At 44.3% G+C, this 20,188-nt stretch overlaps 1 protein-coding gene across 2 annotated transcripts in view; it reads left to right on the top strand.

The window, feature by feature from the left end:
- Positions 1 to 20,188, top strand: part of ZZEF1 (zinc finger ZZ-type and EF-hand domain containing 1) — a 1,404,152-nt gene that overhangs the window by 371,577 nt on the left and 1,012,387 nt on the right. For both annotated transcript variants that reach the window (XM_069226690.1, XM_069226689.1), the window contains exons 16-19: positions 4,241 to 4,374; positions 11,316 to 11,386; positions 13,600 to 13,714; positions 16,079 to 16,238. In XM_069226690.1, coding sequence (XP_069082791.1) covers positions 4,241 to 4,374; positions 11,316 to 11,386; positions 13,600 to 13,714; positions 16,079 to 16,238 — 480 coding nt within the window. The remainder of the gene's footprint in view (positions 1 to 4,240; positions 4,375 to 11,315; positions 11,387 to 13,599; positions 13,715 to 16,078; positions 16,239 to 20,188) is intronic.

Below are 20,188 nucleotides of genomic sequence, written 5' to 3'. Positions count from 1 at the left end.
ACACATGTCTCCATTATTTCAGACAGGAACTTGCCCCTCTTCTCCCTAGGTATTTGAAACCATTGCCTATGAACTAATCTTTTGTCCATCTTATGGTGGGTTTAGAAGGAAATGGATTTTACCACTCTGTCACAATTTGGGGTTCAGAAGCTGTGGCATGGCAATCCGTGTCTTTAGAAGCTATGTAAGAGCTTCTATCATTTTTGCAGATTTTTTTTTTTTTTTTTTTTTAACTGAACATGTGGAAGCTCCGGAATAAAAGGCTAGCCTCTTGATAATTTATCACTAAGGGGGTCATTCTGACCCCGGCGGTCTTAGACCGCCGGGGCCAGGGTCGGCGGGAGCACCGCCGACAGGCCGGCGGTGCCCCGCAGGGCATTCTGACCGTGGCGGTAAAGCCGCGGTCAGACCGGCAACACTGGCGGTCTCCCGCCAGTGTACCGCCGCCCTTTGGAATCCTCCAAGGCGGCGCAGCTAGCTGCGCCGCCGAGGGGATTCCGACCCCCCCCTACCGCCATCCAGTTCCCGGCGGTCCGCCCGCTGGGAACCGGATGGCGGTAGGGGGGGTCGCGGGGCCCCTGGGGGCCCCTGCAGTGCCCATGCCACTGGCATGGGCACTGCAGGGGCCCCCGTAAGAGGGCCCCTACAAGTATTTCACTGTCTGCTTGGCAGACAGTGAAATACGCGACGGGTGCAACAGCACCAGTCGCACCTTCCCACTCCGCCGGCTCGATTACGAGCCGGCATCCTCGTGGGAAGGGAGTTTTTCCCTGGGCTGGCGGGCGGTCTTTTGGCGACTGCCCGCCAGCCCAGGGAAAAACTTAGAATACCCTCCGCGGTCTTTCGACCGCGGAGCGGTATTTCGGAGGGGGAAGTCTGGCGGGCGGCCTCCGCCGCCCGCCAGACTTAGAATGACCCCCACAGTGTAGGAAGCTGGCTCTGTATATACTATATCAAAATGAGATATAGGGGGTTATTCTAACTTTGGAGGAGTGTTAATCCGGCCCAAAAGTGATGGTAAAGTGACGGATATACCACCAGCCGTATTACGAGTTCCATAGGATATAATGGACTCGTAATACGGCTGGTGGTAAATCCGTCACTTTTCCGTCACTTTTGGGACGGATTAACACCTCCTCCAAAGTTAGAATAACCCCCATAATGTGCACAGAGTCCAGGGGTTCCCCAGAGGCTTTACAGAGGCAATAGTAGATAATACTAATGCTCTATTTGTGGTAGTGTGGTCGAGCAGTTAGGCTTATCAGAGGGTAGTGTTAAGCATTTGTTGTACACACACAAGCAATAGAAGAAACACCCACTGAATGACTTAACTCCAGACCAATAGGATTTTAAATAGAAAAATATGTTTTGTTAATTTATTTCTAGAACCACAAGATTCAGTTTGCAGGAAAGTACATAAAATGTAAGGTACTTTGCACAGTTATACTTAGAACTTTGAATGAAATCAACAGTGTATACAGTTTTCTTTAAAATGGCAAAAAGCTGTTTTAAAAATGGACACTGCAATTTTCAACAGTTCCTGGAGGAAGAAAAGATTGTACAGTTTTACAGGTAACTATTCGACTTACAGTTCTTATCTCTGGGTTTTAGGTAGTCCGTCGTTGGGGGTTCAAGTTAACCCCAAACACCTACCACCAGCAACACGGGGCCGGTCGGGTGCAGAGGTCAAAGGAGAGCCAAGTTAACGTGGGCTCCTATGGAGATAGGGGGTACTCAGAATCCGGTCAGCCAGCAGGTAAGTACCCACGACTCAGAGGGCAGACCAGGGAGGATTAAAAGAGCACTGGAGGGGCCACAAGTAGGCATCAAACACACACCCTCAGCGGCACAGGGGTGGCCGGGTGCAGGGTGCATACAGGACATCGTGTTTCCAATGCTGGTCTATGGGGAGACCCCGGGGGCCACTCAGAGGCTGCAGGGGGGTTGGGTGTTACCGTTGGTTGGTTATTTTCATCCGAAGCTCGCGGTCGGGGGGGTCCTCTGGATTCTCTCTGCAGGCGTTGTCGTGGGGGCTTGGAGGGGTCAACCCAGGATGGGCTCTTGTTCCCAGTCTCCTGGGGACCCCTTCTTGTTGGGGGAACCACCTGGACACGAGCCGTGGGCGTCGGGTGCACAGGGGTCAGGACTCACATCCGGAGTGAGGTGGGAGTCCTTGTTGAAAGATTCTTTTTAACAGAGCCACTGTCCTCGGGAGTTCTTGGTCATTTGGGGTCCAAGGCAGTCCTTTGGAGTTATCAGAGGTTCTTTGAAGCAGGAGACAGGCCGGTAGGGCTGAAGCCAAAGCATTTGTCATCTTACTTCTTCTTTGCTGGGGTTTTCAGCTTAGCAGTCCTTCTTCCCTTTGTAGGTCGCCAGTAATCTGCTGAGCTGGGTTCAGGTAGGTCCTTAAATCCTGGATTTAGGGGCGTGTTAGGGGTCAGAGGGCAGTAGCCAGTGGCTACTGTCCCTGCGGTTGGCTGCACCCTCCTTGTGCCCACTCCCTTTCCCTTTTCCTATCCCTATTGGTCCCTGTCCTCCAAACCAAGATGGAGGATTCTGCAGGGAGGGGGTCACCTCAGCTCTAGACACTTTAGGGGTGGTCCTGGCTGAGGGGGTCACTCCTCTCTGTTTTCCCTAATTTTCCCACCGGACTTGCAGCCAAAAGTGAGGCTTTGTCCAGGGGGCTGGGCAGGCATCTCTACTAGCTGGAGTTCCGTGGGGCACTGTAACCCGAGGCTTGAGCCTTTGAGGCTCACCACCAGGTGTTACAGTTCCTGCAGGGGGAGGTGTGAAGCACCTCCGCCCAGGACAGGCTTTGTTTCTGACCACAGAGTGCGCAAAGGCACTCACCCCATGTGGTCAGAAACTCGTCTGAAAGTGACAGGCTGGCACAGACTGGTCAGTCCTACACTAGCAGTTGGGCTAAGATACAGGGGGCATCTTTAAGATGCCCTCTGTGGTTATTCTTCAATAAATCCCACAGTGGCATCAGTGTGGGTTTATTGTGCTGAGAAGTTTGATACTAAACTTCCCAGTTTTCAGTGAAGCCAATATGGTGCTTTGAAGTTTGTAATGGCAAACTCCCAGGCCATATACTTAATATGGCTACACTGCACTTACAGTGTCTAAGAATGGACTTAGACACTGTAGGGGCATATTCCTCATGCAGCTATGCCCTCACCTGTGGTATAGTGCACCCTGCCTTAGGGCTGTAAGGCCTGCTAGAGGGGTGACTTACCTATGCCACAGGCCGTGGTTTGTGGGCATGGTACCCTGAGGGGGGTGCCATGTCGACTATTCCCTTTTCTCACCACCAGCACACACAAGCTGCAATGCAGTGTGCATGGGCTTGGTGAGGGGTCCCCCAGGGTGGCATAATACATGCTGCAGTCCTTTGAAACCTTCCCTGGCCCCAGGGCCCTTGGTACCATGGGTACCTTTTACAAGGGACTTAACTGTGTGCCAGGGCTGTGCCAATTGTGGAAACAAAGGTACAGTTTTAGGGAAAGAACACTGGTGCTGAGGCCTGGTTAGCAGGGTCCCAGCACACTTTCAATCAAAGTTGGCCTCAACACTAGGCAAAAAGTGGGGGTGAGGGTAACCATGCCAACAGTGGCACTTTCCGCCACTAAGTATGGTTGAGCCCCTAATCCTATGTAGGCCGCAAAACTACGGGATAATGTCAGTGGATGCAGAATCTTTTGTGATGGGCTCCTATATTTCTTTTTTTTGCATTTTAGGAGGTTTATGGATGGATTGTTCTTAACACTATTTGTCTTTATATTCATGGTTCATATCTTTTATTATTAAGATGATTTATGTATTTCAATGTTATGTTTTTTATTGCTTGTAAAACATGAACTGCACAGTCTACTGTGTGCTTTTAAATTAGTAACTGAATGGTTTTTATTAGGTATATTTTAGCTTTTGGATCACTAGTACTGTATTTATATGTACTCTGTTCTTCAGTGGATTTTTATTCCGAATAAAGATTTTTTTGATCAGATTGTTAATACGTATTAACTCTAAAATAAGTTGTACATGTTTGGCTGACAGAGCTATACGTTTATTTTAAGAATCTTTTTTGTAACTATCTTTGCATAAGTTGGTGATAGGACAGTTTGACCTGGCTCTTTATTGAGGCTGTAAACCTTTAATGTAAGGGGATGCCAGATTACCACTATTGATTTAGTTCATTGTTGGTTGCTATTCCTAATACTCTGTCCTTTCATTTGAGCAGTAGTTGATGGCGTGGACACCATGCCTTCACCTCCGGACACCCTTAAGCAAGAAGTAATAAATACATTACAGAATGGAGCAGCACTCTTTTTTTCAGATCGGGATATCAGACGGGACCAACTCTTCACATTGATGGTAAATACTTAAAAAAGCAAAACAAATAATCTTTTTGGCTGGCCAGGTATACATCTGCTTCTCTGTATGCAAGAGCTTGTTCCATAATTGTGGAAGTTTATTTTTTGTGATTTGAAATGTGCCAAAAGTAACTTTTTTGATAGAGACTTCTAACAGCAGATTTCCCACCTTGGGAATTTCCCCAAGAGCCAGACTGGATCTGGAAACTGTCAGTAGTGATTCCCTTGCATGTAGTTATGCGGTACATGCAATGGAAACTCCTTTCTCTCTATGAATCACCAAGTCAACTCCGTCTCGTCCTCTTGATTCCAAAAGCTTTGTCTGCTACGAAAGATCTTCAAGTGGATCCAGAACAGTCACCCAGGCGCTTGTCAGGAGCAAGGTGGACTACGGCAACACATTTCACGTAAGTACCACCCAGAAGCTCCAAAACAAGATGCAAAGAATCCAGATCGTCCCTGCTAGACTTATCATGGACATCCCTCGCCACAGCCACATCTCCGGGCACCTGAGAGACCTACACAGCGAAGACCTGGAACTCTCTTCCTCTCCATCTCAGGCAATCTCCCTCTCGGCTTCAATTCAGGAAAGACCTCAAGACCTGGCTCTTTGACTGAACCAGCCAACTAGCACTTCTACTGAGCTGCTTCTCTCCACCTGCCACCCCCAGCGCCTTGAGACCTGAAAGGGTGATTAGTTGTGGTTTACAAGAACCTTGATTGATTTATGCGCTGTGCAGATCAACATCGATCTGTTCTCCCCATATGTGACATTGGGGCACCATATCTTTGCCATCTTCATGCGCTGACGTCAGTTCCTGTCTTTCTCCACCTTCTGATGTGGATCCAGAGCTCTTTTAATCGTGTCAGTTTTTTCCAGTGTGCATAATGTCTCCTTCTAAAGCTTGCTTTAAGCAATGTAAGGACTGCAGATGCCGGTGACGAACACCAACGATGTCTATTTCTGGTACATTAGTTCCAGGCACAACATTACGTTGTGTGACTGCTGCACCAAGATGAACATAAAGGCCATCTGCAACCGCACAGCCAAAATTCCTGTCACGGAACTTAGGAGGAAGTCGAAGAAGTTGAAGTCTCGGTCGAAGTCAAGGTCGTGGACTCTCTTCCGAGACCGATCTTTAGACCAGTCATCGTCAAAGTCATGCAGTTCAGGTAAGTCTAAGAAAAATAACAAACACAAGAGATCAAAACATAGTTCCCTCTTGTGCCGTGCTCAATAATTTGGGCACCTCTAGGTCATGGATCAGTGTCCCGTTTGAGACTTTATTCCAAGGCTTACCCTGATGTACTCTGACTACACCCAACCATCCCTGACTCCTCAACAGTTCAGAGGCCTTAAACACCATCTCTGGTGCACCACCAGATCCTGCTGAAGCGCCTACGGGCACTAAGGATCTGAGGTGGTCTCTTTTCGGGTTACTACCATCAGACCTGTCCTTGATGGTCCGCGCACCACTCAACCCCGTCTTAAGGCTGGCCCCTCGTTTGAGGCTGTCTCTGTTGATTCCAATTCTGTCACCACCTTCAATGCCACAACCTTGGGTTCTCGACCCAAGCTTCCACATTGTATCGGACTCTGATGTTTAGACTCCTCCTGCAACGAGGTCACAGCCTTATCATGCACAGGCTGAAAATAATGATCATGATGATGGCACCCCCTTTTCCTGGACATGGAGGATACCAGCGGGCTAGACGCGTCACCAGGTATTGGTTTTTCCTCTTCAAAACTCATCTATGGTGATAGAGAAGTCTGCCTCCTTCACAGCAGTCATAGGGAGAGTGGCACAAGTGTAGGCCCTCACCCTGCGTACTGCAAAGATGACAACAAATGTCCTGACAAAGGTGCTTAGCCCAAGCCAAACAAATCAAGAACCTATTCTGCCCTTTAATGAAGCTCCTGCGGATTTCCTGAGGGGCACCTGGACAAAGCTAGGATCTTTTCCACCAGTTAATAGGCAAGTAGCAAGGCACACTCCTAGAGATCCAAATTTTATTCTCCAGCATCCTACCTATTCCAGACAGCTTGGTGGTGGAGGCACCCATGAGTCACATCAACCTAAATGCCTTCCCAACATCACCATCTGACAAGGAATCAAAGCGAGTGGAGACATTTACCAAACTGATGTTTTCTTCTGCCAGCCTTGCACTTACGCCTGTCAATACATTTTGCCTCCTGGGCAGGTACTCGCATGCGTTTGTGGGACAGAGTGGCGAATATCTTGCCAGCTGTCCCAGGTGACAACCGTCCAACTCTACAGCACATCATCATGGATAGCCGAGATGCAGCAAATTATTCCATTTGTTGTGGCCTGGACACAAATGACTATCAGGGTAGGAAAATTGGGACTAGCGTGGGGCTTCCGCTCATGCCCGGATCTTCTCCTCGGGCTACTCTAACAATGTTCAATAGTACTGGATCGACATGCCTTTTGATGGCTCTAAGCTATTTGGAGGGTAGATAGACTCTGCTTTAGAAAGATTCATAGAGGGCAAACTTCCTGCTTGCTCTCTAGGCCTAACCTTGTAGTTTTGGCACATACCCCAGCATTTTCACCCCTTTTGAGTCTTCGGAAGGGGATTCCAGCAGAGGCAATGCCAATATAGATCTCAGCAACTACAGACCTCCCAGTATTTCCAGGGTAGAAGCTTTGGATCTGGCCAACAGCTTCCAGGCTCCCATGGGGCAAGGCTGTACACAAACTCCAGCACCTCCGCTCCTACAGCTGGAGCAAAACCTGCTTTAATTTGTCCTCTGTAGCTTACAGTCGCCGGATGGTAGGATGTATCACCTTTTACCTTCCCAGGTGGAGGAGAATCACATCCAACCAATAGGTGCTCCAAATCATTGAACATTGTTACTCCCTCTCCTCACTGTACTACTTCTCCGGACCTACCTCCAGCACCACAACACCTCCTGGAGGACCACTTGTCCATACTGTCTGGAGAAGTTCAGGCTCTCTGGGCCAGTGGAACAATAGAGAGAGTGCCAGCACCAAAGATCAGGTCTGGCTGTTATTCCCGATATTTCCTGGTGCTGAAAAAGAATGGAGATCTTTGCCCTCAAAATGTTCACTCTGGCCAAAGTTCTGTCTCACAGGACCTAGGAGATATGATGATGGTATTGAATTTCCAGGATACCTACTTACACATTCCCATCTTGCAATCAAACAGATTTTACCTGTGGTTTCAGGTATGCCAAGAGCATACTCAATTCTCCGTGCTCCCCTGTGGCCTTACCAGTGCTCCTTGGATGTTCACAAAGGTGAAGGTGGGGCTGAGCTCACCTATGGAGTTCGGGAAGAACAGTCTTCCCATATCACAGTCACTGGCTGCTGAAGGTAAGCTTGATTCAAGCAGCCGTAGGCTACTTCTAGACAATGGCTGACCTTTTGACATCTTTGGTCTCCATCTACGTGAAAAAGTCCCATCTGACTCCTTGACAGTGTCCCCCCTTCATCGCAGCCATCTGGGAAAGATGCTTTTCCAAGCCTTTCCTTCTCCTCAAGTAGTCCAGGACATTTGAGCTATGATTCGGATGTTTCCATCCCTGACCTGGATCACAGTGAGAGTGGTTCTGAGCCTTTCGGCCTCTTGGCCAACTACATCCTGCTGATGGACCATGTCCAGTGGCACATACAGAATCTTCAGGGGGATCTGAAGTCTGAGTGGGCCCAGGACGAAAGAGACCAGTCGGTGTCCATCCATGTGATGAAGGAGACTTTGCAAGACCTGTAGTTGTGGCTGCTTGACCATAGTTGAATTGGCAAGAGACCCCTCTTACTACCCAAAGCAGAGCTAACAGTTGTGACAGATGCATTGGTGCTCAGTTGGGGAGGTCTTCAAGGATCTGTGGGGATCAGGGGACTCTGGTCTCAACCAGAAACTCTCCATGTCAACATGCTGGAGTGATGCCCTTGGCACTGAAAGCATTTTGTCCCGACCATCAAAGGGGAATAAGTACAGGTGCTCACAGAAAAAAAAAACGACTGCCATGTGGTATTGCAACAAACAGGGCAGCATGTAGTCATGGTTCCTGTGCCAGGAGGCTCTATGTCTCTGGCTGAATGCTTAGGGCATCTCCCTGGTCACCCAACACCTGGCAGGATCTTTAGATTCCAGGATGAACAAACTCAGCCAACAGTGCATAGAAGATCACGAATGGAGGTTAAGACATCTTCCTCTAGTGCCAAAAACCCTAGCTTGATCAGTTTACCATTGTAGAGAATGGCCAGTGTCAATACATTTACGCGCTGGAGTTCCGAGGTCTGTTCTGTCTTGAAGACGTCTTTCACCTGAACTGGAACTTGGGAAACTTGAATGCCTCTCTGCCCCCATGTCTCCTTCGCAGAGTACTGAAAAAGATCAAGAAATGTCAGGCCAAAGTCATCCTAGAAACACTGAACTAGCTAGGAGAGTGTAATACCTGAATATTTGGCCTTAAGGATTTGAACCCTGTTCCTGCTGCCCCTTTGGGAGGACCTCCTGTCACAGTAACAGGGTGGGGTCCTGCAGCTGAGCCTGCACAACCTACATCTCCATGTGTGGAGATTGAACTGTGAGAATGACTGACTTTCCATCTTCCTCCCAAAGTGGTTGGTGTCTTCTTGGCAGCCAGAGCTGGTTATGTTGGATGCTGGGAGAAGTTTGTTGTTTCTCCATAAGATCCAACCTTTGAATGCAAAGCTGTCTCATGTTCTCTTGTTTTGTCTCTCATGAGTCCAGCAAGGCTTTGCTGTGGCAACAGTTAAAGGTTGTTGTTCGGCCCTTTCGTCCATCCTACGTTTACCATAATAGCCTTCTTTTTTTTCTTTTTTAAATCACCTGTGATGCGTTTATTAAAGAGGCTGATTCACATGTTCCTGCCAACACAGTTTGTGATGCCACAATGGAACCTTAATTTGGTTTTCACTTACCTGATGTGTTTGCCTTTGAACCAATGCACAGCTCTCAACTCTATCTACTGACCAAATCAGCATTCCTCATCGCAATAACATCTGCCAGGCTAGTGAGTGAACTTCAGGCTTTGTCTATACAGCAGCCACACTTTCATTCTTCCTAGACAAACTGATTCTTCTTACAAAAGCAGCATTCCTGCCAAAAGTAGGCATGCCCTTTCACTTAGGACAGTTAATTACCTTGCCAGTTTTCTATGCTCCACCTGACCCTTTCAACGAGGAACAATGGCTCCTGGACCCTAAGAGAGCCCTTAGCTTTTATATACATCTTAACAGGGACCACTGATGGGACAACCAACTTTTTGTCAGTTCCTCTGGAGCCAAAAAGGGCAAGGCTATGCAGATAAGAACCATCTCTCAATGGATTTTGTAATGTATTATGATCTGCCACGGGCTGGCCAAGAAGCAGCCCCAACAAGGCTTGGGCTCTCATTCCACCAGAGCAAAGACTGCCACCACTGCGCTCAGGTGCAGTGTGACAATTCCGGACATTTGCTATGCTGCTATATAGCCATCCCTCCATATGCTAACAGAGCACTACTGCCTGGACAGCCAGGGCTGGCAGGAGGCACTGCGCCCAACATATCCTGCAGGCTTTCCTGGTTTAAGACATTCTGCAGATCCATTACTGAGAGAGATACTACTTTGATATCTCTTCCCAAGGTGAATAATCTGCAATTAGAAGTTTCTATCCAAAGGACAAGTTACTTACCTTCATTAAATCCTTTGCTGGTAAAGACTCTAACCACAGATATCTCACTGGCCTGCTGTTCTCCCCGTTCTTTGGAATGGACTCATACGGTCCATTAATAAGATGCCAACTCACAGGTCTGCACAGTAGGTTTCTGATTTCTGTTGGCTCAGTGTCCAAAGGTGTGTTTCGAGATCAGAAAGAAACTGACGTCAGCGCACATAGATGACACACATATAGTGACCCAATGTTGCATCCAAAGGGAGACGGGTTAGACGCAGAGCTGCACAGCGCCACCTACTTGCCTACCTAGGGAATTGCTCTAGAAAGTTTCTGGACCCAGTCTGGCACCTGTAGAAATTCACAAGGTGAGGAATTTGCTGTTAAATTTAGTTTCCATCCGACAAGGCGCTACTTAAGGTAAGTAACTTGTTCTTTATTTCTGCACAGACTTGGTTCAAAGCATACTGTTAATGGTGCTTACTGACAAATATGAGTTATTACCCGCTGTCTGTTCAAGGAGTATAAAGTCATTGCTACTGAAACATCCCCCATTTCTTTTGTGAAGAAATTAGATTTTTCACCAGTGATATCTGGTATGGACACCTAAGGTGTACAGTCTGTTTGCCAGTTAGAAACATTAGTGGAGTTAAGAAGAATAGAGAGATCCAAAAAAAATGCCACCATGCCTTGTTTCTATGTGGACGTCATCCAATTCATCAGCACTAATGATGAGGAAACATGGTTACCTAATTAATTGGACTAAGAATGGAACACCAGATGCCTGCAGTTAACACTTCACTTGCAGTTAAATCTTGTTGGCAAGGCAGTGTGTGTCTAAATCCATGAATAAAGCGGAGTCAAACTAAATCCGAGTTATTGTTAAAGTGATGATCAATAGAAGTTGAAGTTTCACTTGTTTGGGAGAAAAGTTTTTAAAAAATGTGTTTATGATGGCTTGCGTCACTTCTCTGTTACTGCCTTACATAGTGTAGGTTACCTGTTACAGCAGCCAAAAGGCGGTTCATATTTGTGTGCCTGAATTGTGTCTGCTTTTGTAAAAACCTTTGCAGCGTGCCTGAGAATTTCAACATAAAGTACTCAACTATTTTAAACTAGTTGGAAGCAGAGGAGTAGGAAGCAAAACATTTTATATTTCCATAAACATTTCAAAAGCACACAATTGGAAATTAAATTGGAATTTAATTACCACTGTATTAGCATTTGAATAACTTCAACATGTTCTCTCTATTCTAACTGTATTTTTAATTGTAGAAACGCATCACTGAGCAAGAACAACCACTGTCTGTACACCTCACCTACCAATCTCTGTGCACTTATTTCAGGTATGTTTAGACCCGTTTGCCTGCAAATGTAATGTTATATTATTGATGAGAATATGAATATAAACAGTTCATTTAATTATATATATGTATCCAAGTTATATTAGGCCACACCGTTTGTCATGGAATTGATATACAAGCCAGTGTGATTATTTTAATTTGAGGGATGGGTAATATGGGTCCTGAATGTGATTATTTTAGAGAGGGAGGGCCTATTAACTGTTGATGATGAAGTTGAAATTGGAATGAAAATGTATTTCCGAGTGGATCTGTGGAAAAACACAGGATTTATGACTGCGTTGTTTGCGTTAATCTTACTAAAAAGTAAAAGACTATCAGAATAACATTGCATGAGGAGTGAAGGAGCAGGGAATAGGGAGGAAGAAGCACCAAAGAGTTAAGTTAGCCTTAGCAGAAGAATGTGTGCCACGAGCTTCAGTAACTTCAAAAGAAGTGACAGATTTAAGTGGAGAATGAGAAGGTGTGTGATTTGTGAAGTTTGGTTGCACAGATCAGAGTGAATTACACCTGTGCTGTGAACTAAAGCGATTGATGATAGAACATGTCAATGTATAAACTGGGATTAAGTGTTGATAAATTATTTGACAAGATTAAGTAGAAGAATCTGGATTAATGTTTTTCACTGATAATTAATGGATGACTGTTACAAAGTAAAAGCAGGGGGAAGGAAGTGAAATTTATTATTCAGTGGATGACTGGAATCAAATGCAGAGGTGTTTGGAGGAAGCAGTCTTGCAGCATGTGTTGTTGGTGTGATAGGAAGGCATGTGGTTGTCATAGGGTTGAATGCTACCCAGATGTTAATTTATTGAATGAGATGTTTGGAAGGAATCCATCCCAATTCTAGTTGCCTGTTTCTGTTTGGGAATAAGGAACACCCTAAGAAAGTTAGATAGCTGGTAAGGAAGTCTTAGGAGTGTTTGTATTCATTTTGTTTGTAGACAAGGTGATTGGTTATGTTGCAAATTCCTGGATGCAGGCAATTCCATCAGTGCTGCCTGTGGATGGAGAACCTGCAATATTTCATAATTTAGAGGGAGGTTCGAAGATGCTTAGTAATTTGTGGTTGTTCTATATAGAGTTAATTTTAGTAAGTTCTATGTAATTTAAAGCTCCTATTAAAAATATAAAACGTTATTACAAGTACAACAGTTGTATATCTGTCTTGTAAGATCAGAGAGTAACAAAATCCTAAAAAGATTAAAACATCATGACTGTTTCCTTAATTAGGGTCATGCATTGACATTCTAGTGATTCAAAAAATGTGGCTCAAAAAGGGATGGGTTAATGTAAACGGGGAGCAACCAGTGTGGTCATAGCTTCTCACACACCGTTCCTTTCCTGATCACAGGTATACGTTTGTCAGGAAAGGACATATGGGGTATTGAGAAAAAAAAGAGTCTTAACATATTCAAAACCAGTCTGCATATACCCAAAGAGTTTAAATTTCATCAACATGGTTTTGAAGTTCATTTGTTACAATTTCTGTGGCAAATGGAGTCTCATCAGTTTCTGTTCCTTAAACATGTGTTTTGGTATTTCAATGCTTGTGGATTGCTGTGCACTGGGATGGGTGCCAGAAAGTGAAGGACAGTGTGTGAAGGTAGGCTGCATGATTTCATAGAAAGGTAATTTTAGTAGGTTTTCATATCCCCAGCTACAAGATTGGTAAACTTCCTCAGTGTTTTGAATAGTTAAAGGACTTTGGAAAGGGTTTTGAGTTGGCTGTTTAAAAGCAATTGTTTTGAAGTCATAATTGGCTTTTTGTGTCCCATGACGGAGTTCACCCTTCATCCAGAGGAATCCACCTGCCATTTCCCTCTGTCCCTGTTGGTGTAGACTGATCTAAAAAGACAGAGGCATTAGAGCATGTCTGGCTTTTAAAGCATAACATTTGCTTTGGCCGTATATTCCGGTGTGTTTCACTCATCAAGTGAGTCTGGAAGAGACAGCTCCAAGGCCAGTTAAAGTTTCACTACATTCAGTAATGTGCACTTACTCTTGCAGTGTACCTGCTGAGTGGTGCTGTTTTTCATAAGATGCATTATATTTGGATATCCTGAAAACCTGGAACTTTGATGGCTACATTCTATGCAGAGCACAGAATTTGTCACTTGGTGGTACCTTGTTTTTCAAGGGAGTGTTCTCTTACAGTTTACTTTTTGTATCATTGCAATTCATTGCATGTTTTTCAGTGATCAGGATCCCGGTGGGCTTTTACTATTGCCTGAGAAGAGTACATCTGGGGATTTCAGCATTGGCAAAGTTCTGTCTGTCATGGAAACATTACTGTTGGTGGCAACCAAAGAGGTAAGATCTTTTCACGTTTCCCAATCAAGTCGATTTCTTCATAATACCCACTGTGCACACAATAATCATGTGAATACTTGTTTGATACTGTTGCATTTAGCAGATAGAGTTGGGTAATTAGGGAAAAGGGCACAAAATGATTCCCAACTGCTCACCAAAACTTAGTACCATTTTGAGAATCTTATAATATTTTTTTTTAAACTAAATAAGCAAGTCATAACAATCATATATGTACAATTTACAACCTCTGATCCATTTTAATATGTTGATTGCAGTGACCATCCGTATATTTTTTCTTGTTTCTGTTATAAATGTTAGTCTTATTGAATTAGCTCATTGAATTTCACAGCCTATTGAATTTCCATGTATCTCATACTTTATCTATCCATGTTTTAAACAGTTTTACAGGCTTCAAAGTCTAGCCTGCACAATGTCTACAATGGGTGCAGTTTCCCTCTTCCCCGGCTACCCTTGTGTCATATAAAACAATATTTCACTTTCGATTATACGTGTTTTTCCCTAATGTTCTTTTGAGTATTAGGGGAATGGCAATCAAGGGTACCTGGGATGGAATGGGGTTCTCTTGCTCTGGAGGAAAATAGAAAATGTTTAAATGAGCAAATCTATTCATGTGCTACCTGTCCTCATGTGGCAATATGTACATATTACACTTGAGTATTTATGGATATCTAACTTTCCTACAGTAGGACTTCTTAGGTTTTTTTCAGAATTCCAAACCAATATAATGGTTTAGCTCTAACTCCTCTCACACATGATGTAATCAACTATCTGTATATTTCAGGAGCCAACTGTAGTATTGTTTTACTTGTAAAAGTGAAGTAAAGGCAATGTAAATTTAAAAAACAAAATTGTTGTTCGAAGTTACATTTTAAGATCCATTTTCTTAGAACCACAAGAAAAACATATAATTAATTGTATTGAATATCTATTTATTTTTACAATAGATCTGCACTTGAATCAGCGACTGACTTTGTGATAAGATAAGTGGGTGATAGGTTTGCATTCTTGCAGTTGTGTATGCGCTTTACTGCACACTGAAGTCCAAAACAGTACGACAGCATTGGGTAAAATGTAGTTGCAAGTAAGACAACTAGAACTGAATTAATTATACTGTACCTCAGAGTTAGGAAATATGGAACTATGATTCCCTTTCTTTGGGACTTAAAACAGAGGAATTATTTTTGAGCCCCGCTGAGGCATAGTGTTACCTACACACACTAGGTAATATTGGTGACACCAAAATGCTCCGGATTGTTAAATTATCTGGTAAAGTAAGTTTTGCTGTCATTTTCAATGGAGTCCATTAAAAGTGACCCTTTCTACCCCGTTGTTGGAACAGCAATGTGAGATATGTATAAGTAGAGAATTTATGGATAAATATGTAAAACAGTTCCCGAAGCTTCATATTTTGTACATAAATTGACTTTAAGTTGAAAAGCTTACATGGCTCCGTTTTGGAGGTGTATTCACAGGACTATCGTGAGGTAGATCCTTTTGGGAATAGGGTCTTTCGCTGCATTATTGCAGCGTGCCACAAGCAGCATACAAGATTCCGCTCTAAAGTCACATTAAAGTATATGTTTACTTTGCCTGGGTACATGATATCAAAGTAGTCCCCTTTGCATATAATGGAATTAACCTTATCATGTGGCTGATAACTAAACATGCTTTAATCCACCATTTATACATTACAAAATAATTATTTAGGCACTTAAGTAAAAACCATTAACTTGGGTGATGCCTCGATTTGAAGTATGCAACAGAGAGATGGATGGAATCTTGAATTGATCTCAGCTACTTGCATTTGCTCGGGCCGCACCCCAGTCTATCTTAATTTCACACACTATACTCCTTAGATTAGACCCAGCCATATACAAATCAGTCTTGGTCCTTCTCAAATAAGAACAGTTTAGCCCGAACTGTCAACTACAACACAAGCAACCGTGCATCCTAAGTTGTCACCAGTGGCTGACATTAATTCAAGCATTTCATCCTCTCTTTGTTGTTTTTGGTCTGCAGGGTGTCACTTTTGATATTCCAGGGTCTCAACCCTCCCATAACTGCTGTTATCACAGTATATGACATTACGTAATTAAAAACAATATATACAATGTTATTGAGAGCAAAGAATACTAGATTGCACATCCTTTGAAAACACTAGGTTCAGAGGTCATGCTGTCCTTTAAGATAGTTAGGTTTACAAGATCACTTTTAGTTCTGTATTCCTATCCCACGCTTGCTGTAGTTCTGTTTCTTATTAGTTGTATGACTTTTAAGTGCTTAGCTTTAATTTCTAACATCTCAGAGGATGATAATTTTGTATTTCTTCCATTTGGTCTACAGTGTAAGATGATGATGACAAATGTTGCTCAAAAGGAATCTGCTTCAGTTATATTTTCCTTATTCTGGGCAGTGCAAGGAAGCCTTCTTTCATGGTGCTACCTGCAACTTAAATCTAGCGAATCCACTAACCAGCATCTGGCCAGAGAAATTCTTGTAAAATGTAAGTGCTGCAGGTAAACAGAGTCTACTTTAAGAGAATTACTTGTATTTTTGTATATTTCTCTATGGAAACGTCATTACGCATGTTTAGTGGATATTTTGAATGTGGCATTCTTTGTTCATTTTTCAGAGGTTTTTTATATTTTATTTTTTGGGCTCTTGGAAAATAACAAAGTCTAGAGTAGATAATGAAGGTACTAATGTTGCAAAAAGGAAAACACAACAAATGAATGATTGTCAAGACTACTGGCTTTAGAGAATAATCAGATTAAATTAACTGAAGAAAAAAACGTTTGGGAGTCTTGTGGTGGAGCAACACAGAAGAGACTGCATTTGTTCCCATCCTTGCCAAAGTTACTCTGTCCAAAGCAGTAGATAGCATTACTGGATATTCTGGCTTTATTTCTGACCTGTCTTTCTCCCCTATGCTTGAGACTTGTCCCATCGTTAACAGTGCTTCTTTTCAACAATCAACCGTATAACAGCACACCTTTCCTTGTCATTGAAGGTGTCAGTTTCATATTCATCACAGCCTTATTTGTTGATAGTTACGAACAAAGGTGTCTCACTTGTCATCAGGAATGTTGCTGATATTGAAACCATAATCATAGTTTAGCAGTAGAGGGCCAAGGACGGAGCATTTGGTAAAGTCCACCGGAAGAGGGGATAACCACCGAGCACCCTGGAAGAGGTAGCTTTATTTGTATTCAGTGAGTTTAGATCTATGCATACTAATACATAAATTATAAATGGTGAGGAAAAAAAAGAGGGTATGGGGAAAGTAATGTAAAAGAGAATAAAAGGGGCTTAAAACCTAAAGGAAAGCTCAGCCTTTGGAGTTCCAAATGTATTAATGCATCATTATGATGATTTAATTCTGCATGTCAAGCTCTGTTATGGGAGCGCATGCGTTTTTCAGTGGAGGTAGTGCTTAGGTTGAAAATGTGGGTGGCAGATCAAACATTACCTTGTAGGTACTTAAAAAGTAATTGTTGGAGCTTTTCAAGCTTTAGTCTTAATGTTCACAGGTCTACTTTGTTCCCTTCTTCTTTCCCATCTAACCATGGCAGAGCTGATTGAAGGAACAGATTGAAAGATACAGCTTTTTAATCCTTGAGTCCATGGTACTGGTGTCAACCTTTGATCCGTGGGTAATAGTAGTCCTCCGACTACTAATGGGAATCCATGCAATGCTTTTGAGCACATCCGCTTTACAGTCACCTAGTATGTATCTAGAATGATTTTTAAGAGGGTCATTTAGTCAGATTTGTGTACCATGCTAGAAACTGGGGGAGCATGCTCTCCATTTAGCTCACAATATTATAATCCAAGAAGCTCTGGAGTACGCCGTCCTTCTGTGTTGGTCCTTTGAATATATTTGATGTCTTCGGGCCTAATTGCATCCTGTCCAATCTTGTGTTGAAGCCATGCAAATACTTTTTTAACGGCATCTTTGGGCTCTTGACCAGAGGTTTTTTGAGCATTTGTTAACATAGAACTCTTTCTTGGTTCACCCTGTTCAAATGCAGATTTCTTTTTTTTAAAATATATATATATAAACTTTTATTAACTTTTCTTCTTCTGTTACATCGGGGCTCCCAGGCCCTTCACAGTCAGAGCAAGCTGCAATAAACATAGCAGCATTGGCTATCAGTATCAGTACATGGTGTATCTCAGAAACAGGCAAAGGTATAGGCAACATATGCAGAACTGAAGTCTTCTGCCACTAGATAAGTACCACCTCTCCACTCCTTTGATGTCCATTTAAACCCCACCTTAAGTGTTGGATGGCCATGGTTTATCTGGAATTAGTTCCAGGAGGATCCTTTGTGCCTCCACCCAACCAGTCCATATTTTATGATGCTTTTTTAGGCTCCCTCTCCTTACATAAATGGGTCTTTCCATACCCATGCAGAAATCCATACCTCGGGTCCACCCCTCGATCGAGGGAGCATGTACCTCGTTCCATGCCTTTGCAGTATCCCTCCTTGCGAGCACCAGACCTGACAACAAGAATGTTTTTTGATATTGTGTGCCTCCAAGCCAGTTAGTGATGTGTAGAAGGATCAATTTGGGATCCCTTGGAATTTTTCAGCCTATAACTCCTCCAGCTGTCCAAGGATGCCCTCCCAGAAACAGGCGAGAGCAGAGCAGTGCCAGAACGTATGTGTCAAAGTTCCTGGTGTATCCCACCAACGCAGACAAGCGCTGTTGATCAAGAAGCCCGTGAGGTGTAGTTGGGCCCTGGTATAATAAGTGTGATGAAGTATTTTTAATTGATTGTGCCTGAATTGTCATGCTATTGCTGACTCTTTGGGTGCCTCCCTCCAGTCATTGTCATCCAGGTTTCCTAAGTCCGTCTCCCAGGCCCTACGTACCATCTCCGTAGGATCGGGCATGTTCCTGAGGAGCATTTTATATGTCAGTGATAGTTATGTCCTGTCATGTTTGTCAATAGGAGCTTAGCTTCCAGAGGCAAGATCTCCGGGAGCGCCCTAAGCGCGGGTGTCGGTGCATGTCGAAGCTGTAGGTATCTATAAAAACAAAAAAATAGTGCAGTGAAGTGCAAATTACCTCTGTAGATCTTGGAAGGATTTAAATGCTACGTTGTCCAGTATGTCCCCTAGGTTTGAGATCCCCACAAGGTCCCAAACAGCGAAACCCTGCAGAGCCACAAACCGCGGGAGACAGTTCCCTTGCCATAGTGGTGTTCATAAGGTCAATCTATTTTCCCAACCTGTAGCCTTTTTTGCCTCTTCCCACATCTCCAGCACCACTGGAGTTGCCAGGGGCAATTCCCCCACTGAGGATTCACCCCGTTTAACCCCCTCATATTCCTATGATCATTCCCTTGTGAGCTGGGTCTGTGAACCCCCGAACCACGAATCGTTGCTGTGAAATTTGCTTCCCAATAATACAGCCATAAATCCGGAGTTCTGAGTACTTGCCAAATATCTCTAGGATTTGCAGTGTCCTCAGTCAAGATACCTCAGGTTCTCCCAAGTACAGGAGTACTTCGACGGCATATAACCATATTGTTCGATGGCATATGTTGCTGCAGATACACATGTTTGGCACAGTCCGCTGCCTGGTGTTGGGCTCGGAGTATTACAAGTTGTTTTTCTTCGAAGAAGTCTTTTTGGTCACGGGACCGAAGGACTCCTCCCTCTTTGGCTCCATTGCGCATGGGCGTCGACTCCATCTTAGATTGTTTTTTTCCGCTGTCGGGTTCGGACGTATTCCTTTTCGCTCCGTGTTTCGGTTCGGAAAGTTAGTCAGAATCTCGGAAGAAAGCGTCGGTATTGTTCCGTTCGGTATCGGGATAGTTAGGTACATCGACACCGATCATCGGAAGACTTTGGGGCAGTTTCGATCCCCCATCGGGGCCTGGTCGGCCCGACCGCGTGCGACATCGAAGCCGATGGAACGGACCCCGTTTCGTTTCTGCCCAAAATGTCACAGTAAGTATCCTTATACAGATCAGCACTTGGTCTGTAACTTGTGCTTGTCCCCCGAGCACAAGGAGGATACCTGTGAAGCCTGTCGAGCCTTCCGGTCCAGAAAAACACTCCGGGACCGAAGAGCCAGGCGTCACCAAATGGCGTCCACGTCGACAAAACAACGTTTCGACGACGAAGAGGAAACATTCTCGGTTCCGGAATCAGAATCCGGAGACTCCGACGTCGAACAACAGCAACAAACTGTGAGTAAGACGTCGAAAAGTAAATCCATCGACAAACCGAAAGCCCAGGGGACGCCACTGCCAACAGGCCATGGCTCGACCCATAAATCAGGCGACCCGTCGAAGGGGCCGAAAAAGGGCACGCCCATATCGAAGACACCCGACTCCGGTCGAGGGACCGCCATGGAGCAACCTCGGAGCCGAGAAAGCGGCTCCGAGAGACAAAAACAAGATACCAGCACCGAAAAACATCGGCACCGAGAATCCAT

This window comes from Pleurodeles waltl, chromosome 3_2, assembly GCF_031143425.1.
Source record: "Pleurodeles waltl isolate 20211129_DDA chromosome 3_2, aPleWal1.hap1.20221129, whole genome shotgun sequence".
Lineage (NCBI taxonomy): Eukaryota > Metazoa > Chordata > Amphibia > Caudata > Salamandridae > Pleurodeles > Pleurodeles waltl.
The sequence above is the reverse complement of the archived record's forward strand: the minus strand, read 5'-3'. Positions and strand labels throughout refer to the sequence as shown.